The sequence below is a fragment of the Anomalospiza imberbis genome, chromosome 16 (genome assembly GCF_031753505.1).
Source record: "Anomalospiza imberbis isolate Cuckoo-Finch-1a 21T00152 chromosome 16, ASM3175350v1, whole genome shotgun sequence".
NCBI classification, from domain to species: Eukaryota; Metazoa; Chordata; class Aves; order Passeriformes; family Viduidae; genus Anomalospiza; species Anomalospiza imberbis.
Genome location: NC_089696.1, coordinates 9184898 through 9209083, shown reverse-complemented (window position 1 = coordinate 9209083; position 24186 = coordinate 9184898). Strand labels below are relative to the sequence as shown.

At 41.7% G+C, this 24186-nt stretch overlaps 4 protein-coding genes across 12 annotated transcripts in view; 2 read left to right on the top strand and 2 right to left on the bottom strand.

Moving 5' to 3' along the window:
• The window catches only part of THUMPD1 (THUMP domain containing 1), a 230899-nt gene that overhangs the window by 18558 nt on the left and 188155 nt on the right, over positions 1–24186 (top strand). The gene's annotated exons all lie outside the window — the stretch shown is intronic.
• Positions 84–8061, bottom strand: LOC137483644 (acyl-coenzyme A synthetase ACSM3, mitochondrial-like). 5 transcript variants are annotated; one of them, XR_011004578.1, is made up of 13 exons: positions 7758–8061; positions 6766–6976; positions 6110–6317; positions 5563–5706; positions 4997–5153; positions 4462–4541; positions 3653–3776; positions 2992–3072; positions 2761–2862; positions 1696–1823; positions 1436–1596; positions 784–903; positions 84–376 (listed from the first exon to the last, which is right to left on the bottom strand). XR_011004578.1 is itself a non-coding variant. In XM_068206899.1 (13 exons), the coding sequence occupies exons 1-13, from the start codon at positions 7956–7958 to the stop codon at positions 290–292; spliced, it is 1743 nt and encodes a 580-aa protein (XP_068063000.1). In that variant the 5' UTR covers positions 7959–8061; the 3' UTR covers positions 84–289. The 5 variants fall into 5 exon arrangements, 3 of the variants coding, with proteins under 3 accessions (XP_068063000.1, XP_068063002.1, XP_068063001.1); XM_068206899.1 differs by having other exon boundaries at positions 1497–1596; XM_068206901.1 differs by lacking the exons at positions 1436–1596; positions 1696–1823.
• Positions 11566–24186, bottom strand: part of LOC137483642 (acyl-coenzyme A synthetase ACSM3, mitochondrial-like) — a 15037-nt gene continuing 2416 nt past the window's right edge. Inside the window, exons 1-14 of one of the 5 annotated variants that reach the window (XM_068206893.1) lie at positions 22570–22716; positions 20079–20344; positions 19020–19230; positions 18364–18571; positions 17395–17538; positions 16688–16844; positions 16054–16133; positions 14972–15095; positions 14627–14707; positions 14396–14497; positions 13611–13738; positions 13412–13511; positions 12656–12775; positions 11566–12022 (exon numbers count right to left, since the gene is read on the bottom strand). In XM_068206893.1, coding sequence (XP_068062994.1) covers positions 11936–12022; positions 12656–12775; positions 13412–13511; positions 13611–13738; positions 14396–14497; positions 14627–14707; positions 14972–15095; positions 16054–16133; positions 16688–16844; positions 17395–17538; positions 18364–18571; positions 19020–19230; positions 20079–20279 — 1743 coding nt within the window. In that variant the 5' untranslated portion in view covers positions 20280–20344; positions 22570–22716 and the 3' untranslated portion in view covers positions 11566–11935. Of the gene's footprint in view, positions 12023–12655; positions 12776–13411; positions 13512–13610; positions 13739–14395; positions 14498–14626; positions 14708–14971; positions 15096–16053; positions 16134–16687; positions 16845–17394; positions 17539–18363; positions 18572–19019; positions 19231–20078; positions 20345–21266; positions 21414–22569; positions 22717–24186 lie in introns of those variants that run through there. The other 4 variants (XM_068206895.1, XM_068206894.1, XM_068206897.1 and 1 more) reach the window with 4 other exon arrangements.
• PDILT (protein disulfide isomerase like, testis expressed) overlaps positions 23301–24186 on the top strand; it is a 23580-nt gene continuing 22694 nt past the window's right edge. The window contains exon 1 of the mRNA XM_068206898.1: positions 23301–23690. Coding sequence (XP_068062999.1) covers positions 23492–23690 — 199 coding nt within the window. The 5' untranslated portion in view covers positions 23301–23491. The remainder of the gene's footprint in view (positions 23691–24186) is intronic.

Genomic DNA, 24186 nt, shown 5'->3' with positions numbered 1-24186 from the left:
TCTGAAAGATTTGAGACTGTTACAGTGGTAGTTATTGACAATAATATGTCAATGTGCTGCTGATACCCACCACAGGACAAAGATTACTTTTATCAATTTCTTTTTTATTTGTATGTAACTAAGAGTTGTAGTTACACTTTGAGTGTTTTCTACTTTTTCTTCCACAGTTTGTTTTTTGCAATGTTTGCATGTGTTCTGGGTCATAAACATGTGCCATGTTTGATATGTTATGGTTGGTACAGGTAATGGAGTATTTTTCTCCTTGTTTTCCAGATCACTCTTGCTCTTTTTATACTTTTGCCCACTCTTTGCTCCTTAGAACATTTCTCTGGATTTTCCCAGTAACTGTCTTTGGCAGATCCTGAACAAACTCCACCTGAAATGCAAAAATACGTCCTGGTTAAATTCCCAGCTGAAGGAATGACACGCTTTCATTATGGCTGGGGATAAAAGGATGGGAAGCTGCACAGCCAGGGCTGGGATGATGAAATGCTGATTGAATGCTTTGCCCATTTGAGCTGCAGTGAAAACTCCAGGATTCCATGAAGAAAGACTGGGCCCTCATAAAGTAAAATTTCACAACCATTGCCTCCCTCTGGGTCCATTCTAGCACACACAGCCGACCCAAGGCTACAGCTGCAATAGACCCTGTCATCGACTTTTATTTTGTCTAACTCTGGTTGGAGTGTTTGTCAGAAAGCTGTTGAAAAAGAGCTGAGGCAGGACAAAAATTGCTCCGTTTCTGGCACAATGAGAGAACCTGTCTTTTTGGGCTGCACTTACCTTCCTTGGATACTTGTATGGTGCAGTCACCTTCTTGACGTGTTGTTGAAGCTCATGAATTAATTTTTCTGGATCATGTGATACAAAAGCAGGAGCTAAAACAATGAAGGCTTTGACCACCTGTGCCACAAAAATGAAGGGGTTCCATTAACTTCCAGAGGTGGCAATAAGGGAATACATTTGTTGTGAAAAGTGAGTGACAAAATTCAGAAGGCCAAAATGTAAGCTTTTCTTTATTTTCCCCTTTCATTAGCTGTTTATTACAGAATGCTGTGCTATGAAGGATCCATTCTGCAGCAGAGGATCTTTTCCATATTTCCAGCTTTTTTTTTCCCCAATGTTATATCCTAATAAAGCTGAAAACCTTGACTCTGTTGCTCAAAGAAATATTGCAAATGTAGAAAAACACTCTGGATGTCATTGCTACAGTGCACTAAGTGACAAAACAAGAAATAATCAAAGTTTCATTGCTTAGACAAAAACATGTCTTTATTAGTCTGAAAAGCCAAACTATTTTTCCACATGAAAACCTGCAATCAAAGAAATAATTCTGATATTGTAAGATCTATTAGGATATGGATTTAAAAAAATTCAGCCCACGTAATTTTAAAAATATGCAACATATTGAATTCCAAGGAACCCTAGTACATATAAGGAAGTTGATACTTAGAAGAAAGGGTATTTATTTTACATTTTTTCCTATTTTGTTTTACCTCCCCTCGCACTGGGTCAGGACTGCTGACAACAGCCACCTCTGAGACTGCTGGGTGCTCAACCAATGCACTCTCCACTTCAAATGGGCCAATGCGATACCTGGGGAGCACAAAGAGAGCTCAGCCCAGCAGCAAGGACCAGTCCTTTGCTCTTTCCAGGCTGCATTTCATGAGGCAAATCTAAAAGGAAATGCCTTACCCAGCAGAGTTAATGATATCATCAGCTCTTCCAACAAACCAGACATATCCCTCTTCATCCATAACGCCTCTGTCCCCAGTGACATAAAAATCTCCACGCACAGTGGCAGCAGTTTTCTCAGGATTATCCTGGCAACAATCAAACATTTCAGAAAAGGTATCTGATTATTAGTGAATTGTAATGCATTTCCTTAGCAGTGGTGCAATAAATGGTAGAAATATTTTTTTCAGTTCTTCTCAAAATGAGTGTGTTCAATACTGTTTCATATTTTCAACTAAAAAACTCAGAGCCATGTTAATTAGCAGCTTGATGCCTGAAGTATGTGACAGGTGGAAAAGAGCACCACACACTAAAGAGTGTATGTAGAGATTTCTGTTCTAGAGAGAAAAGGTCGTGCTCTATCAAAATGCCCATCCATCACAGCAAACAGGTAACCCACAAAAATGTGTAACGCACTCTGTCCAGGGAAATGATTTATCATTGCAGGGGGTTGCCACAATAACCTCCTGTCAAAAGGAACTTTTTACCCTTAACTGACAGGACCAAAACTCAAATGAGGTCACCTACTGGAAAAATTTCATTATTTGCATTGTCTTATGGGAGCTCTACATCCAGTGTAACCTCTTGGTTACACAGGAATGTGTAACCTTGGTTACACACTTTGACAACAGAAGACACAGTGAAAACCAGAAGCTATGGTATTGAACTTGTAGAAGTTTCTTATCACCTAGCAAGAAAATACATTTTACAAGTTGTTGTTTGAGGATGCTACAAGTATCCAAATATTATGGGGGTTGAGAAAAGGATAAAAAAACATAGATAGGTCCCCCAAAGCTTATTCATTATGACAGTTCAGTTGCAGGGGAGAATATCTTTAAGTTTGCCTGAGTCTACTGTTTTCTTAAGAATGTCCTGCACCTCAGCATCACCACACACTAATCAGGCTCAAAGTTCTCAAGTAACCCAGTGAGACTTTCTGAGGATCCTGCATGGAATTCTGCTCCTGGCAGACCTTGCCCTGGGTCTCTCCCGAGTCTCCCAGCAGACACAGCAGGTCAGGCTCACCAAGTACTCGGAGAACAGACAGAAGGGTCGTGTGGGTTGCACTCGGACAGCAATGGTGCCCTCTTCTCCTGTAGGCACAACAGCCCCGTGGTCATCTACAATCTGCAGAAAGGACAGACACAGCAGGGGTGCTTTGATCAGCTCAGAGGAACGTCTGCTGCAGCTCAGTGCAGGGCACAGAAGGGACGCAGACAGCACTGCCTTACTGTTCTACCTACAACTGCCACATACCTGCACATCATAAGGGGGAACAGCTTTTCCCAAAGAGCCAGGTTTAATTTTCATTCCTTTCATATTGGCACAGATTGCCACCTGCAGAAGAGATTTTTTAAAGATTTTTTGAAATTGTTGCAACATCTTGTGAATTTTATTATTGTCCTGTAAACACTTGACTTTTATTTTGCAGGACAGGAGATTATTACTACAGATCTTATTTCAATACTGGGACAATTAATTTGGGAACATTTCAAGGACAAAAAAGAGAGAAAGCCTGAGATCTGGCTCTTAATAGTTTTGTTAATGTTCACTTACAGAGAAATCTGGGATGTGAGCTGGTTTAATATTTGCCATTAAAAACTCAGACAGGCCAAATTGATAGCTGGAGCAAATCATGTTTTCAGGTTTTTTTGAAGTAAAGAGGACAAAGGGATCTCCTACAACTTATTTGATCAGAAGTGTCTCTGGCATGGTTTTTGCAGGGGTCTAAACCATTAGAATTTGCAGCTTGCTGATTCTGGAACTGTATAATCATAATTAGAGAAAGTTTGTTGTGTTTTTTTTTTTTTTTATCATATAAAAGATTCTCACTTTTTCCATTGACTTACCAAGGACACAGTGGCTCTGGTATTCTTATCTTTGAATGGGTATACTACAAGAATTAATGGAAACGTACTGTTTCGGTCTGGCCATAACCTTCATGGATATCCAGCCCTGTCTGGATTTTCCACTTTGCAAATACTTCAGGATTGAGTGCTTCCCCTCCAGTTACACAGTGCTTCAGACTTGGAAACTTGTAGCTTGAGAGGAAGAGCAAATGAAATAATTATTTTAACTCCTAAAATGAGCAGTGAGCAATCTTAACTAAACAGACTTCCTCAGCTTTCCAAGCACACTGAAGGCTGAAGGAAAGGAGGAATAGGAAGACAGAGACTGAGCTCTCTGCTAAAGCTGGGTTGGCTTTTGGCAGGATGAAAGACCTATGTGACAAGAATGAGTACCTTACCAAAGATGTGAAAACTCCTTGCAAACCACTTCTCACAAGCTGGGTATTTTATAGAGTAACAAACCAGCAAGAACAGCTGCCAAATAACTCTCAGGATGTGGAACTCCTCTAACTGCTCCCTTCATTCTCAAGCATGTGAGAACAACTCCACTATACTCCAGTAACATCCTGATCCAATGCTGCCTAAAACATTGACTTAAATTGAACTGTGAAGCCTAAGTTCAGAGGAAGTGACAGCTTAAAAAAATCTCCCTTGTTTCCTCTGTGCTGTCTATTCAAAGACCCAGTCCTGATGCCCAAGTAGCCTACGGTGTGGCTAATTCTTCTCACATTTGAAAACGGAGAGCCTTCTTTACTGAGAGCAAGCTTTGCTAAATAGGTTTCCTTGAACTGAAAAAGAGAATTAAGGAAGCTAAGGAACTAACCATGCAGAGCTGTCCCAGCATTATACCCCAGCCTCCCTCCCCTCCCTGCTGTACCTGCTCACATCATGTTGGACCAGCATGAGGAAGGCGGTGGGAGCTGTGCAGAAGGTGGTGATGGGATATCTTGAGAGAGTCTAGAAAAATAGGAAGTTATTGTGCTGAAAAGAAAGTGTAATGCTGGGTCTGACCTTGTGAAGGTGATTAACACAATTTACATGCTCAAATGTCTGCAAGATGAAAACCCTAAAAATGCTGTACCAGGCAGTCCAACTCCTGCAGAAATTATGGAACTTTCTGTCCAACAGAAGTCACTCATGTAAATGAAGGACCAGTGAGAGCAGTAGTTCCAATTAAAGTGTATTTTTTGGGGTTTTCCAAGGTGTCTGTGTTCCAGGCTCAAGACTAATTGGTGATAGGGAACTATACCACAGCTTTTCCGGTATTATTCTTGGGCTAGTCAGGGTTTCTGCCCCACACAAGAGGCCAATGTTGAGGAGAATCATCCAGCTGAGTGGTTTTGAAAAAGACCTGGGAAGAGGAATAGGCATTCTGGTACCTTTGGATTGCTTGAGATGTGGGGATTACTCACCTCTGCAATAACTTCTGGTTTAAACTGTGGCATATTGTGTACAAAGACACAGGATCCACAGATCCATGGTGAAAAAACACTGCCATAGGCCGATTTTGCCCAGCCAGTATCAGAGGTATTCCACATTACATCTGAAGGAGTCAAGTTCAACCAACACCTGATGAAAAAGCAGAGATGAAAAAAACTTTCAGGGAAAGCAAAACAGTACCAAGCCACAGATCTAACTTTTAAGATATAATAAAATGGCCCAAGGTTGCTTTGGTTCTCAGGGAAGGTTGACCCAACATGAGAGCACTTGACTTCCTTTGGTGTGGTTGCAGGGGCACTTTGCTTATTGCTCCTCTGCTTTCAGCCCTGCAAGTGACACAACTCTGCACGTGATGAGTTCAACTGGAACTTCAAGAAGTTTTATTAACAAGGGTTTTACCATGAGAAGGGAAAGATGAAGGAGGTGCAAATCCTACAGTCATGAAATGCCTGCATTTACTGCAATGTTATGGCAATGTTCAGTTTAATGCTGATCACAGCACTTAATCAGGACCCTGAGAGGAACTGCAAGATAATACCTGCCAGTGGTTGCAAATCCAATACCGTAACTGCTGTGGGAATGCAGCACCATTTTTGGGAAGCCCGTAGTTCCGCTAGTAAAATACACAAGCATTGGGTCTTGACTCCGCGTCTTGACACATATATGGTCAGCAGATGCAACCCTTCAGAAGAAATTATGTATTCCAGTCACTACATGAAGTTTTCCACTAGGGAAGCAGTATTTTAATGTTTAGGAGTTCAACAGGAAAGCTGCCCCAAATTATATGATCTTACTAAATCCATTATGTATCACAGTGAAAAGTTAGAGAACACATTTTGCCTGTCATGTACGCTCTGAATCACAAGGCTGAGGAGCAAGAAGAAGCTGAAGGACCTGAACTTGGGTTCCAGAATCTGGGTTGCATGAATCTGTACTTAATGCAGTGTAATTACAATGCTGGAATTTGATGGAGAAATGTAACTCATTTGTATTTTGAAAATTACCCCCACAACTCAGCAATGTCACCTGACTGATACAGCCCCCTTCACCTGAAAGAACTGGAAAGAAAAGAGCTGGATACTCACGCAAGGAGTTCTTTGAGGTTCAGCCACCCAGCCCTGCTCCCTTGGCCTACAATGAGTTTACTTTTCAGGAACTGGCTGCCAGGCAGGACAGATTCCACTGCAGGTGCCAGAGTGTCATTGGTAACGATGCACTTGGCCTTTGAAGCCTGGAGTCGGTATGAGATGTCTTTGGCTGTTAACTGAGATGTTCCTGGAATAAGGACAATTCCTGGAAGAAAGCAAGAAGCAGTGGAGAAAACTCAGCATTTCCCCAAAATACTTGATTATGTCTCTCTGTTGATGCTGACTTTATCCATCATGGATGTTTATCCGTTTAAAAGCAGAGCAAAATAGATATATTGAATTATTAATGGCACTAATTATATAAGTCCTTCCATTATAAATTCAGCTCCCTTCCAATGTATGTGGTCAAGTCTGGCCTTAGGTTGCAGCCATTCAGCCCTCACTGGCTTCACCTGAGGATGCTGTTTGACTGGACCATGTCTGGCCCTGTGCTTCCTGTGTCGGGGCTGCCAGTTCTCCTTCTAGGCAAAAGATCACTTGTAGAGGTCACAACAGAATATTCCTGCTTGCATTTTCTTCACCCCAGTCTAACACATGGCTTGTAGGCTCTATTTGCTTTCTGTCTGCACCCACCAAGTCAGTGAGTCACTCACCTGCTCGCATGCAGGCCACATTCAGGAGCCACCACTCAGGAACACGAGGCAGAACTGCCACAACTCTGTCTCCTCTCTGCAAACCACAGGCCTCAGAAAGGACATTGGCTGCCTTCCTGGACAGAGAGCCCAGCTCCTCAAAGCTCCACTTCACCTCCTCTCCCTCATCACTGACCCACCAAAAAGCTGGATTTGTTGGTTTTCTTCCATTCTACAACACATGAGAAGATATTAAAATAAGAAAAACCTTAAAAGTTTTCACTTCCATATAAAATAACTCTAAACTAAGCAAATAATCCCTGGCAATCACTCTCTTGGGGTGACACCTGTGTTTCTGATAAATAAAATAAAATAGTGCTTTCCACTCTGCAGCCAATACTGCCCAGTACCCATGAGGAAAACGGATTTGTATAATTTGACAATTGTTCCACTGTGTCCTCATTTTGGCTGGAATAGAGTCAATTTTCTTACTCTGTCCTGGTAAAGAGCTGTGGTTTATGAATTTAGGATCAGTGTAGTGTTGATAACACACTGATGTTTTAGTTGTTGCTAAGCAGTGCTTACTGTAAGTCAAGGGCTTTCCAGTTTCCCACACTCTGCCAACAAAGAGGCGCACAAAAATCTGTGAGACATCATAAACAGGACAGCTGACCTGAACTGCCTGAAGGGATATTCCACATCACAGGAGGTCCTGCTCAGTTTATAACCTGGGAGGAAGTTTGTTGGGAGGTGTTTGGAGATCGGCTGGGCATCAATCAGTGGGCAGTGAGCTACTACTGCTACTAATATGATTATTATTATTATATTTCAATTCTTAAACTGTCTCTTCCTCAACCCCTAGGTTTTACCTTTTTTTTCCTCCTGATTCTCCTCCCCATCCCACTGGATGTCTGTGTATCTATGTGTGTGAGATCCAGGGGCTCTGTGGTTCTTAGTTGACAGCTGGGGTTAAATTACAATTCAATGTCTATAAAAGAAAAGACACATACTACCTTTTCCAGTCGTGCCCACTCATCTAAGACATCACTTGCAAAGTTGAAATATTCTGGCAGTTCCTTTTTACCCTGGTTTATAGATTCATAATGGGAAATAATCTGAGATATAAGAAGCCTGTTGTTTCCATGGAATGTTCTGGAAGGTGACCTGAGAATCCACAAACACTGAGGAATCCAGGATTTAATAAATGCTCTCATGATAAATGATGTTTTATCAGACGGTGAGGGGAAGGAATCAGGTGTACACCTAAGGAATCAGTCACCTGGAAGGAAAGAAAATACATTTAAGCCAATCCAGTTATTGGATGCTCTCCCATGTATGATGTTGGATAAATGAATGCAAACCAGCTTGAAAAAATAGGTTGTTTATACACATCCTCATTTTGTGTCATGTCACCTGTATTTTTTGATGTGATTATTTAACATTATGGTATAAAGAAGGAATAAGCACAGTCATCATGAGGTTAATGAAATTAGCAGAGTTGTTGCTATGAATCCTGCAACAAAAACAACTGTGGAATCCCATCCAGCTGGGATAAATGGTGGTTTAACCTCAGCAGCATATGCAGGGGGCATCAATCTGAGGCCATGGGAAACAGGACACTGAAAAAAGGACACGTAGCCAGGTCATTACAAGAAGAGTGGGGTCATGGGAGTCAATATGTTAATAGAACTATCCTATATTTGGTCAGGTTTCTGGTTCATCTTCTCAGCTGGTTTGGTACCTTTTACAAATAAGGTCATATTCAGATTTCGCCTTCCTGATTGGATCCTTGCCCTCAGAAGACCCCTATACCTTGTGGTGTTCGCCATGCCCCCTCCATCCTTGGATCTTGCCCCCAGACTCTGTGGTTTCTACGTCTGTTACTTTGCTATTAAAGGATTTATTTTTCAGGCAAAACCATCATTCCCATCCCTTATTTTGCCAGTTACCCCAACCAAGCTGAACTAAGGGTCACAGAAAGTGAAGACTGCAATAACTGGCGCCCAAACAGGGACCTCATATTGAGGGATCTTCTTTGGTTCTATTTGGCTGGGTTTTGGCCAATCAATTGGACCTTTTTTTTCTCTGCTGTGGATTAAATTGGGCCTGACATGGTTACAAGAACCCTCGGAGTTGGCTCAGATCTTTAGGATGCCTGCCCGAAAAAGCAGGTAAGTGGAGAATAGAGACTTATTCCTGCTGTTCCTACCCCAGTCAGGTGGGCACACCCCACCTAATCCCAATTATTATGGGAATAAGACTGTCAAGACTAGACAGGGACATAGATAGCTTTAAATTTTTCTTAGCAGTCCACAGAAGAAGGACCCAAAATCGCGAGGTAAAAAACCTCCTAAAATGAGTGTTTTGGAACTTTCCAGCGACTGCAGCCAGTAGTGCCGTGCCAGGCTCTGCCGCTGCCAGGGCCCCACACTTGCCCGCCCACCGGGCGCTGCCTCAGCCCAGCCACTTCTGCCTCGCCAGCTGCAGCCCGTGGGACAGGCCCGCCTGCTGCCAGCTCGGCCTCACACAGCGCTGCAGAAAATGGCATAGACTGTGGAATTTTCTCTGCGGGATTTTGGGATTTTGTGGATGTCACGCTTTATGACCTAGCTACCAAGGGGGACCCTCTCGCAGCACGTCTGTTGCCTGCTTTCTGTGTGATTCTCAAAAAGCTCTAAGCCAAAGAGCAACGACTCCCAGCGCTCGGCCCCTCCCCGGCCTTGCTGGTGTGGCAGGAATCCAGAGGGTCCAGGGCCACTGCACCATGCAGGATCCCTTCCCAAACTGAGACTGCTTTTAACCCCTCTAACCATGGGGAGAGAACTTGAGGGTGGAACCTGTCCCAGACACAGGAGGCAGTGCAAATCTCAACCCCTGCCCCTTTCCCCATCACAGAGGAAAAGATATAGCAAAATTTGGGACTTAAAATTGTCCCTCAGACGGTTACCAAATATTAATTGGGTTAAGCCTTAGCTAAAGATCATTAATGAAGATTTAGTCCTGCTGTTTGTTTTGTTACATTCCTTTTTAATTTGGTAACTGATTCTGCTTATTTTACAGGTATCGTTGAGAGAGCTGAAAATTCCTTCCTAGAGACAGTTGCTAATGATCAGTTATACTCCTTGCTTAAAACTTTAATTTTTATTCTTTCACAGAAACAGCATCCCTGTTTTGTCATGCATATACGTTCTCATTCTTCTTTGCCAAGATTCCTAACAGAAGGTAATAAACAAACATGCATTGTCACTACATGCCCTGACTGCCAGAAATATTCTCTGCTGTCTGTTGAGGCAGGAGTAAATCCTAGAGGGCTTCACAGTTTACAAATTTGGCAGAGCAATGCTACCCATTATGCGTCTTTTGGTCACTTTAAATGTATACATGTTTCCAGAGACACTTTCTCAGGAGCAATCTTTGCCTCTGCTCACATAGGTGAAACAGCAAATGATGTTATTAAATATTTCCTACAAGCACTTTTAACTCTAGGCATCCCACAAGAAATAAAAACCGATCATGGGCCTGCCTATGTCTTGTACCCTTTGTCGCATGTCTTCAATTGTAACTGTTTATTCTCACATATTTGATGCACGGATCTCAGCATTGGTCAAATTTTACTCCTCAAGAAAAGTTACTTATTTAACATTGGAACTATTGCCTTATTCTTTAGTAGAACCTTATACAGTAATATTTAATCTGCCTATCAGGCAAATGAGTTTAAATACCCAGAGCTTAACACAACATAATCTTTTCAGTGATGTCTGCCAGCATAAACGATCTGGATGCAGATTTTTCCCCCAGAGAGATATTTTGTCAAAAGCAACAGAAATTCATGATGTTCTCCATAATCCTTGGACATTGTGGCAGAGAAACACTGACAAGTTGTAAACAATCCTTAATCACTTAGGAAGACGTTTCTCCTTTCTTAGTCTGCTCTAATTCTCTCATTTAGCTATAACTTGCATATTTCAGAGCATTACAATGACAAAATCTACATAATAGCCTATGAGAGAAAGAGAGGGGACATAATATTTAGAAATACATAGGGAAATTATATTCAAGACTAATAAGATGAAACACATTTAGAGTTTGGGATTCCCGAGTGCTCTACAACAATGTCTGCCAAGAAGACTGTGTGAACCTTCAAGTTCTTAGCACTTTCTTACCTGCAAATGTTGAGGTGAAAATGAAGACAGAAAACTGAGGAAAAGACCCAGTAATGGCAAACTTCTCAGAATGAGAAGTGAGAATCAAAAATGATTATTCCTTGTTTATTACCATTTGCTGTGCTCAGTGATCATCAGCACGAGTTCAGATAAATAACATTTTCCTCACCTGTCTGCTGTGGACAGGAGAGATCAGGAGCTGCTGGGGGAGATCCTCTTCATTCATTTCACTCACCTGTTAGGACATGTTTCCCATATGAGGCACTGTAAGGATCAGCTGTTCCCTGGAGATGTGAAACCTGGAAACTCCTTCATAAAGGTTTTGGAGTGAAACTCTTCTGACTTTATTGCTCACTTCTTCTGGAGTAATGAGAACAGAATGTGGCACAAAACAGACCAAGCAGCAGAATTCTTTCTGTGGAGTAACTTTTTTTCTTGTAATCATTTACACCATTGTTAATTGTGCATAATTTGCACCTTAACCTAAAGCACTTTTTCCTCCAGTTTAACCATTTAAGTACATCATAAATTCATCATGATGAAGAGAACCTTAAAAAGAAATTTTTTTTCTTTCCACTCTGAAAGAATTTGAGAATGTTACAGTGGTAGGTTTTAGATGTTGATTAATTGCTGATACCCACCTCAGGACAAACATATCTTCTTATTAATTTCTCATTTATTTGTAACTTTCAAAGCCTTGTAGTTTCACCCATTTTTTAAATGAAGATGTTTATACAAATTGCAGTAAAAAAAATTAGACCTGTGTATGCACTTGAGTCTTTCTCTCTCCTATTCCACACTTTGAATTACTTGCACTTCCTTCCTTCTGAACATTTGTAGGTGATGGCAAAAGTGGTTCCAATATCATATATCCTCAAGGATGTTTTCTCCTTTTTCTTCCATAGTTTGTTTTTCCTGATGTTCTCATTCTGCTCTGGGTCAATACAACCTGCTCTGTGTCTTGTGTTATAGATGGTACACATGATGGACAACTTCTTTTCCCATTTTCCAGATCACTCTTGCTCTTTTTATAGGTTTGCCCACTCTTTGTTCTTTAGAACCTTTCTCTGGATTTTTCCAGTAGCTGTCTTTGGCAGACCCTGAACAAACTCCACCTGAAAGGCAAAAATGCTCCCTGTAGCCAAATAACTTGTGAGTAATTTCCAGGTGCAACAAAAGATTGTGAAAATATTTTTAGCATAGGATAGCTGGAGATAAACGATGGGAAGCTGCACAACCAGGGCTGGAATGATAAAATTCTTTCCTACACCTTGTAGCTACTGCACAGACAGTACTTGCAGGGAGACATACCACAATCTCTAGGAGCTGAGTGCTTCAGCTTTCAGGACAGGGAGTTACTGGTGTCATTCCTAGTGAGAAGACATGGATTCCAAGCTACTGATGCTAGCAGGAACTTTTGTTTTGATTTAGCTGTCTGTCAGAGGAGAGCTCAAGGTAGAGCTGGTTAGAATGGAATGTCTTGCCCATTTGAGGTGCAGTGAAAACTCCAGGATTCCATGAAGAAAGACTGGGCCCTCATAAAGTAAAATTTCACAACCATTGCCTCCCTCTGGGTCCATTCTAGCACACACAGCCGACCCAAGGCTCAGACCCTGTCATCGACTTTTATTTTGTCTAACTCTGGTTGGAGTGTTTGTCAGAAAGCTGTTGAAAAAGAGCTGAGGCAGGACAAAAATTGCTCCGTTTCTGGCACAATGAGAGAACCTGTCTTTTTGGGCTGCACTTACCTTCCTTGGATACTTGTATGGTGCAGTCACCTTCTTGACGTGTTGTTGAAGCTCATGAATTAATTTTTCTGGATCATGTGATACAAAAGCAGGAGCTAAAACAATGAAGGCTTTGACCACCTGTGCCACAAAAATGAAGGGGTTCCATTAACTTCCAGAGGTGGCAATAAGGGAATACATTTGTTGTGAAAAGTGAGTGACAAAATTCAGAAGGCCAAAATGTGAGGTTTTTCTTTAATTTCCCTTTTCATTAGCTGTTTGCTATCAACTGCTGCGCTATGAAGGATCCCTTCTGCAGCAGAGAATGTATTCCTATTTCCCCTTGTTTTCTTAACTTTATACATCATTAAACTTTCAAAAAGTTTTAGTACAGAAAATAAAGAGAGATTAAAATATCATCCCAGTTGCTCAAAGAAATGTTGCAAAGCTGGAAAATACAAAGCAACAATTAAACACTCTGGATATGATTGCCACCATATGCATAAGGGTAAATGAGAAATAATCAAAGTTTCATTGCTTAGACAAAAAGATCACATGATTAGTCTGAAAAATATTTTTTTTCCCTACATAAAACCCCACAAAGAAATAATTCTAAAACTGTGATATCTGTCAAGATATGCATTTAAAAAATATTTATGCCCACGTGATTTCAAAAATATGCAACATATTGAATTCCAAGGAACCCTAGTACATATAAGGAAGTTGATACTTAGAAGAAAGGGTATTTATTTTACATTTTTTCCTATTTTGTTTTACCTCCCCTCGCTCTGGGTCAGGACTGCTGACAACAGCCACCTCTGAGACTGCTGGGTGCTCAACCAATGCACTCTCCACTTCAAATGGGCCAATGCGATACCTGGGGAGCACAAAGAGAGCTCAGCCCAGCAGCAAGGACCAGTCCTTTGCTCTTTCCAGGCTGCATTTCATGAGGCAAATCTAAAAGGAAATGCCTTACCCAGCAGAGTTAATGATATCATCAGCTCTTCCAACAAACCAGACATATCCCTCTTCATCCATAACGCCTCTGTCCCCGGTGACATAAAAATCTCCACGCACAGTGGCAGCAGTTTTCTCAGGATTATCCTGGCAACAATCAAACATTTCAGAAAAGGTATCTGATTATTAGTGAATTGTAATGCATTTCCTTAGCAGTGATGTTAATATTGTACTCAAAATGGGTGTGTACAATACTGCTTTATATTTTCACTGAGGTGTCACTACCTCAGAGCCATATGATCATAACCATGTGAGGGCTTTCTGCTGTATCTTGTGTTTGTGCTGTTGATCTTGTGCACATGTTGTGTGTGACAGGCATTTGTACAAAGGTTTCTCTGATTGCAGTGCCTGCTGGAATGGGGGTACCTCTGATAGTGGTATGAGGGAATAAAATACCTGTCCCTTGGAAAGCCTCCCTGCCCTTCTGATGTATTGGAGTAGAATTTATGGGCTTGCTTCAGTAACGTTTAAACAAAGATAGGAATGGAATAGAGAGAAGAGAGTGATGCTCTGAACATGAAACGCATGGCACATATCAGGAACAAGGTATCCCCTGGTTCAGGTTGCATTTTGAAGCTACACTCTGTCAGTCAGTTTGATCCTGAAACTATGCACTGATCAGGCTCAAAGTTCTCAAGTAACCCAGTGAGACTTTCTGAGGATCCTGCATGGAATTCTGCTCCTGGCAGACCTTGCCCTGGGTCTCTCCCGAGTCTCCCAGCAGACACAGCAGGTCAGGCTCACCAAGTACTCGGAGAACAGACAGAAGGGTCGTGTGGGTTGCACTCGGACAGCAATGGTGCCCTCTTCTCCTGTAGGCACAACAGCCCCGTGGTCATCTACAATCTGCAGAAAGGACAGACACAGCAGGGGTGCTTTGATCAGCTCAGAGGAACGTCTGCTGCAGCTCAGTGCAGGGCACAGAAGGGACACAGACAGCACTGCCTTACTGTTCTACCCACAACTGCCACATACCTGCACATCATAAGGGGGAACAGCTTTTCCCAAAGAGCCAGGTTTAATTTTCATTCCTTTCATATTGGCACAGATTGCCACCTACAGAAAAGATTTTTTAAAAGGTTTTTTGAAATTGTTGCAACATCTTGTAAATTTTATTATTGTTTGCATTAGGCATCTTTCCATGACTTTGTTGTGACAAGGGCTGAATCAGGACCAAAGCACTGTGATTTTTTGAGAACATCACAGTCTGGGATGTGAGATGGATAGGACACCAGAGTAAATAATCTATTTTAGCTTTGCTTTTGAAGTAAAGATGGTGAAGGGTTTTACTACCAGTAATTACATTTATTGCAAACGTACTGTTTCAGTCTGGCCATAACCTTCATGGATATCCAGCCCTGTCTGGATTTTCCACTTCGCCAACACTTCAGGATTGAGTGCTTCCCCTCCAGTTACACAGTGCTTGAGACTTGGGAACTTGTAGCTTGAGAGGAAGAGCAAATGAAATTATTTTCTTAACTCTTGGGAAGAACAGTAAATAGACTTAACCAAACAGCTTCCCTCAGCTTTCCGAGGAAGGACACCTAAAACTTCAAAAGCTCCTTTGGAAATGACAATCATCATCCTGTTGTGCACACCTCAACTAGAATCCTAGACTGCTTGAGTTGCCACTGAAGATGATGTGGTTTATCTCTGTGTCAATAGAAATAGGCTTTTTTGCTGGAAAACACATGAACGAAAGTGTTTCCTTGGGAGAGTTGACATAAAAGGAGGAATCTGAACAGGCACATCAGATGTGTGTGGAAAGCTGAGTTATGTGCCAACATCTAAGATCAGATATAACACAGAGAATTTTCTAGAGCAAAAGGAAGGATGAATAGATACACAGAGGCTGAGCTCTGCGAAAGCTGGGTTGGCTTTTGGCAGGATGAAAGACCTATGTGACAAGAATGAGTACTTTACCAAAGATGTGAAAACTCCTTGCAAACCACTTCTCACAAGCTGGGTATTTTATAGAGTAACAAACCAGCAAGAACAGCTGCCAAATAACTCTCAGGATGTGGAACTCCTCTAACTGCTCCCTTCATTCTCAAGCATGTGAGAACAACTCCACTATACTCCAGTAACATCCTGATCCAATGCTGCCTAAAACATTGACTTAAATTGAACTGTGAAGCCTAAGTTCAGAGGAAGTGACAGCTTAAAAAAATCTCCCTTGTTTCCTCTGTGCTGTCTATTCAAAGACCCAGTCCTGATGCCCAAGTAGCCTACGGTGTGGCTAATTCTTCTCACATTTGAAAACGGAGAGCCTTCTTTACTGAGAGCAAGCTTTGCTAAATAGGTTTCCTTGAACTGAAAAAGAGAATTAAGGAAGCTAAGGAACTAACCATGCAGAGCTGTCCCAGCATTATACCCCAGCCTCCCTCCCCTCCCTGCTGTACCTGCTCACATCATGTTGGACCAGCATGAGGAAGGCGGTGGGAGCTGTGCAGAAGGTGGTGATGGGATATCTTGAGAGAGTCTAGAAAAACAGGAAGTTATTGTGCTGAAAAGAAAGTGTAATGCTGGGTCTGACCTTGTGAATGTGCAGGTGATTAACAAAAGAGGCCAATGTTGAGGGGAATCAATCAACTGATTGGTTTAAAGTGCCTTAAGGGAAGAATAGGCACTCTGGCAACTCACTGAAAATTCAGGAAAACAGCCTTAATTCAGGTTTATGCTGTATTCTGAATACTGGCCCATACTCAGCCTAACCCCAAAGCAGATGGAAGTTCATACCTGAAGTAAGCTTTAGGTTCAATTTTGGACAACACAGCAGTGATCCCAAGACCTTTATATCCTGCATCCTTATCCAATTGTCCTCTACACTCAAACCATGACATATGGCCTAACCAGGAGGGAAAACACTTGTCCCTTGAGCTTAATGGGCACCAAATGTAGGGATAATTCCTTGGGATGTGGGAAGTACTATGCCTGCTGCTACTAAGCAATGGCACCCATGGACTGGAGCCCAGTTTGCTTCCTTCACTTTTGAGAAATGGAAATAAATATTACAGTGTAAAATGTTAAGCTTACCTCTGCAATAACTTCTGGTTTAAACTGTGGCATATTGTGTACAAAGACACAGGATCCACAGATCCATGGTGAAAAAACACTGCTCCAAGCTGCTTTTACCCAGCCAGTATCAGAGGTATTCCACATTATATCTGAAGGAGTCAAGTTCAACCAATACCTGATGAAAAAGCAGAGATGAAAGAAATGCTGCAGAGATTGGGAGAGACTCAGGCCCAGGTCACAGCAGGAGGCTTCCATTAGAAGATGTGGTATCAGCAAGTGGGGCTCTGTAGAAAGTTTGAGAGAGTTGAAGAGTCTTAAATATTTTCTGATTTCCCTTCCTTCCCTCCTGCTTAATATTTCAAGCATTTATTTTTCGTGTGAGCAGTGCAAAACTTCTTTGTCTTGAGTTGCAGAATCTGGATCTAGAGCAGAACCCAAACACATAATCTGAAATAGGCTTTCCCTACCTGGTGCAGTTGAGACATCAGCTAAGTCACAGCTCATTTCTCCAGGCAACTAAACAAGTTACTTCTCTGGACCCTGGATCACCAGCTTCCAACTCGGAATGCTTTGGGAAAGGTATCCTTTAACTTTCAAGATGAGGAAGATGCAAGATCCTACAGTCATGAAATGCCTGCATTTACTGCAATGTTATGGTCTCATGTTCAGTTTAATGCTGATCACAGCACTTAATCAGGACCCTGAGAGAAACCGCAAGGTAATACCTGCCACTGATTGCAAATCCAATGCCGTAACTGCTGTGGGAATGCAGCACCATTTTTGGGAAGCCCGTAGTTCCGCTGGTAAAATAGATCAGCATTGGATCTTGACTCCTCGTCTTGACACATTTATGGTCAGCAGATGCAACCCTTCAGAAGAAATGATGTATTCCAGTCACTACATGCAGTTTTCCACCAGGGCAACAGCATTTTTATTGTTTAGGGGTTCAATAGGAAAATTGCCCCAAAGTGAATGATCTCACTAAATACGTGGTAACACAGGTAAGAACACTTAGAGAACACATTTTGCTTGTAACAAGTATGCCCTGTATGCCATAACTTTTAAGATATGAGCATCTACAGAATATTTCAGTGACTTTGTCTGCAACTGTTTTAGCAAGGGCACCCCAGATGCTGGTTATGGAACAGCAGCCAGGAATCAGTGTCTGCCTCACACAAGCAAAAAACAACGCCCAACTTGAAATCGATAACTGAGGTTATTGTGCCAAGGACATTGGTCTTATTACTAATAGTATATCATTTATGTTCAAGAGACCGATGGACAATTCAGGTCCTCTGAGCTACCAGGGCAGTAGAGGGAAGAAAGAACTGAGCACCAAGAGCTGGAATGGGTATTTTCCCATTTAATCAAGAGAGATTAGAATGGGCTCCAGCAGACAAGCTCATAACAATTGTTTAGAACCCTGTGTGCTTGTCTGATGATCACAGTAGAAGCAGAGAGCTTCTAAAAACTGGCAGGCTGCTAAGCAAAGCTGAAGGACATGAACTAAGTACCCAAAACCTGGATTGGATGAACCTCAACCAGTGTAATCACAAAACAGGGAGCTGACAGAGGGATGCAAAAATGTAACTCATTTGTATTCTGCAAATTACCCCCACAACTCAGCAATGTCACCTGACTGATACAGCCCCCTTCACCTGAAAGAACTGGAAAGAAAAGAGCTGGATACTCACGCAAGGAGTTCTTTGAGGTTCAGCCACCCAGCCCTGCTCCCTTGGCCTACAATGAGTTTACTTTTCAGGAACTGGCTGCCAGGCAGGACAGATTCCACTGCAGGTGCCAGAGTGTCATTGGTAACGATGCACTTGGCCTTTGAAGCCTGGAGTCGGTATGAGATGTCTTTGGCTGTTAACTGAGATGTTCCTGGAATAAGGACAATTCCTGGAAGAAAGCAAGAAGCAATGGAGAAAACTCAGCATTTCCCCAAAATACTTGATTATGTCTCTCTGTTGATGCTGACTTTATCCATCATGGATGTTTATCAGTTTAAAAGCAGAGCAAAATAGATATATTGAATTATTAATGGCACTAATTATATAAGTCCTTCCATTATAAATTCAGCTCCCTTCCAATGTATGTGGTCAAGTCTGGCCTTAGGTTGCAGCCATTCAGCCCTCACTGGCTTCACCTGAGGATGCTGTTTGACTGGACCATGTCTGGCCCTGTGCTTCCTGTGTCGGGGCTGCCAGTTCTCCTTCTAGGCAAAAGATCACTTGTAGAGGTCACAACAGAATATTCCTGCTTGCATTTTCTTCACCCCAGTCTAACACATGGCTTGTAGGCTCTATTTGCTTTCTGTCTGCACCCACCAAGTCAGTGAGTCACTCACCTGCTCGCATGCAGGCCACATTCAGGAGCCACCACTCAGGAACACGAGGCAGAACTGCCACAACTCTGTCTCCTCTCTGCAAACCACAGGCCTCAGAAAGGACATTGGCTGCCTTCCTGGACAGAGAGCCCAGCTCCTCAAAGCTCCACTTCACCTCCTCTCCCTCATCATTGACCCACCAAAAAGCTGGATTTGCTGGTTTTCTTCCATCCTACAACACATGAGAAGATATTAAAATAAGAAAAACTTTAAAAGGTCTCACTTCAATATAAATCATCCTTGGCAACTACTCTCTTGGAGTGATACCCATCTTTCTGACAAACAAAATACAATGGTGACAGTACTATCCAGTACCCATTAATAAAATTGTAGCATTTGAGATTTGTTCCACCATGTCCTGGTTTTGACTGGGATAATGTAAGCACTGCTTAGCAACAACTAAGTCAAGGACTTCCCAGTTTTTCACACTCTGCCAACAAGCTGGTGCATGAAAAGCTGGGGGAGATCACAGACAGCACAGCTGACCTGAACTGCCCAAAGGGATATTCCAAACACAGGAGGTCCTGCTCAGTTTATACCCTGGTGGGAAATTGGTCAAGGGGTGCCAATCACTGTTTGGGAACAGGCCAAGTGTTGATCAGTGGGCAATTGTGTTGTGCATCATTCATCCTTTCTGGGTCTTCTTTGGTCTTCTTTGTTCCTCCCTCTTTTTTTTATCTCCCTTTTCACCACTACTATTTCTACTAATACTTCTACAATAGTGATAATTATTATTAATATTCTTCTTATTACTATATATTATATATATATATATATATATACATACTATATATATTATATTTTACTTATTACTATATTTGTTTCAAATTATTTCAAAATTCTTAAACTGTTCTTTCTTCAACCCATGTGTTTTACCTTTTTTTTCCTCCTGATTCTCCTCCCCATCCCACTGGAAGTCTGTGTATCTATGTGTGTGAGATCCAGGGGCTCTGTGGTTCTTAGTTGACAGCTGGGGTTAAATTACAATTCAATGTCTATAAAAGAAAAGACACATACTACCTTTTCCAGTCGTGCCCACTCATCTAAGACATCACTTGCAAAGTTGAAATATTCTGGCAGTTCCTTTTTACCCTGGTTTATAGATTCATAATGGGAAATAATCTGAGATATAAGAAGCCTGTTGTTTCCATGGAATGTTCTGGAAGGTGACCTGAGAATCCACAAACACTGAGGAATCCAGGATTTAATAAATGCTCTCATGATAAATGATGTTTTATCAGACGGTGAGGGGAAGGAATCAGGTGTACACCTAAGGAATCAGTCACCTGGAAGGAAAGAAAATACATTTAAGCCAATCCAGTTATTGGATGCTGTCTAGTTTCTGATGCTGGATGAATTAATGCAGACCAGCTGGAATAAATAGGTTATTTGAACACATCTGTGTTTTCCCTATTATTTTATGTTCCTCCTTTTCTTGTAAAGGGATTGTGCATTGCTTTTCATTAGAATATTTGTCCTCTACTTTGTCAGCTGATGAATGACTCTCATATTTCATCTCTAAAATTTCTCTTGCCAGTCCTTTTCTCAATATCTATGTCTGTATTCCTGTAAATTTTATGTTACTTTGCCTGCTTACAGAAATAACACACCACTACTTTTGAAGTGTTTTAGGAGACTATCACCTTGACTTAAGACTGTCTCTGTAATTATGTTATGCCTTAAACCTGCACTAGATGGCGAGTCACACTGAATTTATGCACCGATAAAACTGATGAATCTCTGATTTATTTTCTTATGAGTTCTATTTTCTTTGAGGGCATGAGATAAACACAAAATAGACAGTAGGTGAGCAAAGGTGAAGTGCCAAAGACTTGCATTTGCTTTGCACTTCAGCTGAAGTGTGCAGCTTGGGAAAAGATACCCAAGATGTTGTAAGATAAACTTGCAAAGGAAGTGCCAACATTTCCAGTTTATCCGAGTCTTTCCTACACAACATACAGGTACATGTGGAAGAGAGAGAATGGATAATGCCACAGGTATTTAAAGCCCAACCCTGAAAGTCAAGAAAACTGGGTTTTCACTCACAGGTGCTGAATCATCAGATAAACTTGTTTTGAGTGTCATGAAGTCCTTAAGGATGTATCCATATATCTAAGGGAATTTTTCCCCAATTCAATGAAATCAGCTTTGCACTTAAACTTTTTTGTGCCATGATGTTGTCCTTATTTAACAGCCAACAGTACATACCTGTCTCCCAGGGATTCTATGCAGTTACTTTCACCTCTGCATTATTTATTGCAAGCGTAGGTGTATTGAGAGCTTCCAGTCTTCAGTGCCAATAAATAACAGTAACTGGGATCACTTGGAAATCACTGTATTTGTGAGGCAAACCTGAGAAATTGAGACAGAAATTGCACATGTGAGGCACATCTCAATGGCTCTTGACCACATATTTGGTAGGGTGTGAGTGGTAACTAAGCAGAAGGCTCTAGAATATGATTGATCCTGAATCCAGTGTTTCCTGCTGACTGGAGTCTGACTTGTGCAGAGGGCAGATTTTCCACAGCTCTCAAATTACAAAGCACAAAAAGCCAAAGCTAGCTAACACTGATGAAGAAGTGCACAGAATGTGACCGTACCTGCTCTATGTCTAAAAGAAAACATTTTTCTCCACCAGTTCAGTTCCACTAAATTTCACTCTTTTCCTCATTGCAAATCCTTCCTGGCAGAATGGACTGTTGGATGATCTTCCTTTTTCTGCAGTTTCCTTTCAGGACACAGAGGTTAGAAACCCTCTCCATGATGGAGCCTATTTCCTGGTAGGAGGTTTCCAGGAGGGATTTAAGTTGATGGCTATTTGTTTTAGTGCCAGACAGGGGAAAACCAGCTCTCTCAGCAAATGGTTTTGTCATCCTACCTTTCTTCTGGGAGCCTTAGGCTGTGTTCTGAGCCTAAACACTGACTGCCCAGATCAAACAGGCCTTGTTAGTTTTAACCTGCAATTCTGAGAGATGCTTTATAACCTTACTAGTATGTTGCTTGAAAGACATCTTTGAAAAGGAGCTGTTATGAAGAGAAAGAGACCACAAAGTCAAATGGGAGACTCTTATCTTTCTACTTCTTTTTCTCCTTTAGTACCTGATTGCTGAATCTGTATTTATGAGTGATCTTATCTTGCAAGCAGCCTGAATACACAGCTCCTGATTTCATTAGGCACGCTCTACAAGTACTAACAGGAACACATCTCAAGGTGCATTACAATGCAAAGCTTTTGAGACCGATAGAATAGAGTTTGCTGGAAACCCAGCCCCACTCACAGCCTGCATGAAAACAGAATAAATTACAGCAATATGACCCCCAAGATCCTTCACCCACTGAAAATGAAGGCTACCACATCAACCGCCATTATGAACATTCCTTCTTTTTAGTGGTGCCCTCCTGGATAAAAAGTCTGCTAAAGGCACGAGGTGCAAAGAATCACTTGCTACTCCTCAAGAAGAAGAGTCATTACAGAAGGAATTTCTTCTTGATTCTACTAATCCAGACCCACCTGTTGTCAAGTCAGCTCTGTCCTTTGTGCCACTGAAACAACACTAGAATACCTGGTCTCCTCTACCAGCTACAGCTTTGGGGGTAAAGTTCCCAAATTTCATCAGAGTTTAAGGGTCAAAGATGTTTCTGCTACAACTACAGGCTGGCAGGTATTTATAGAACTAATAATTCCTTAGTAAATTGAAGGAATTCCAGAATCTCAATATTTATGCAAGATATTTTTTAAAATGTTCTGGAAGGACTGTCTAGGGAGGTCTCATAGTTCATGTGCATAGCTGATAGCTCTCCTAAGGATGAATTGGTACATTTAGCCCCTTCCATTTATTGCACAGAAAACTGTTCCTACTGAAAACCAATGGCAAAATCTTCTGGTTTAACCCATGAAGTAGTATCTTACTTGAGCTACAACTTGGCACTTTAGTACAGAGGAAAGCTTCACAGACAAGACATTGAAGAGTTACAGACATTAAAATTACCTATGGAAAGAAGTGACACTTTTCCCCCGACTTCACTCTCAGATCCACAATTTGTATATCCATAAGTGCAAGAGACAAGCAAAAATTAGGCAGAGAAGCAGTCCTCAAATACTGTGCCAGGTACCTGACCTGCTGCTTTGTCTGCAGCCCTGACAAGAGAAGGGTGTCTAATTACACCAGCACACTTGGAATCCACTGGTGCTTCTGTAGGCAGGTGTTTCCTCCTGTGCTCTCTCACCTTCTCCACTACTAAAGATGGGGAAGTACTTAACTAATTTAATCTTCCCATGGAAAGGTGCAGTTGGCTCCACTGGTGGTAGACTTATCAACCTTATCAGCCTCTTGGTTTGGCTGATACAGCTGCAGACATTTGAGCAGCAAACCCTATTGCTGAATGCTCCTTTGCTTCGTTCTTTCTCAGTATCTGGATAAAGGCAGGACAAGATGAAGACACATCCATTTTCCCTTCTTCTATTGTTGTTTCTCATGGTCTTCCTGGCAGCAGACAGCATAAGCCCAAATGAAGCAAAGCTAAAGAAAACCAAGCTCCCCAAAATAAAGAAGGAGAACCATGTCCTCTTGCTAAAAAAGAACAACTTTGACAGAGCACTGAAGGAAAGCAAATACCTCCTGGTGAAGTTCTGTGAGTATCAATTTCCACTCCCTCACCCTGGTGGCTCTGCAGAGAATGACTGATGTTGGGGCACTAAAGAATGCTTGTTTTACCATTCCTTTGTTCCCTGGTAGTCCTTGTTTGTTTTGGTTTCCTCTATGTATCTATTTCTGATTGTAGCTACAGTAATTTATTCTTTTTTGGGTGGTTAAATACCAGTCTGCTATGTAAGACAGTGCTGAGTTGGCATTCTTTGTTTCCACTGCCTAATTTTTGCAAGTGTGTGTCTCACAGTAGTGATGGGTAAAACATATTAAAAAAAACCCGACCAAACAAAAGTTAATCAGAGAGTGCTTTTCTCCCTCTTACATTTTCATCAGCACTTTGTATGAGATTTTTTGGATGGCATCTCTCCTCTGTGAGCATTTGGGCATCAGGGATTGTCTTTTTACAATATTTTGATATTTGTAGTTACATTATAATGTTATTTTTCCCTGAAAAGAGTGCTTGATTAGGTAAAGGCAGG

Excerpts from the sequence above, each read along its gene's own strand:
- LOC137483644 (XM_068206899.1), bottom strand. The coding sequence starts at position 7,958 with ATGAGAGCATTTATTAAATCCTGGATTCCTCAGTGTTTGTGGATTCTC. Across the intron at positions 1,824-2,760 it reads GTCTGTTCTCCGAGTACTTG|GATAATCCTGAGAAAACTGC; the intron begins GTGAGCCTGACC and ends GATTGTTGCCAG. Across the intron at positions 904-1,496 it reads CTGACCCAGTGCGAGGGGAG|GTGGTCAAAGCCTTCATTGT; the intron begins GTAAAACAAAAT and ends TTTGTGGCACAG.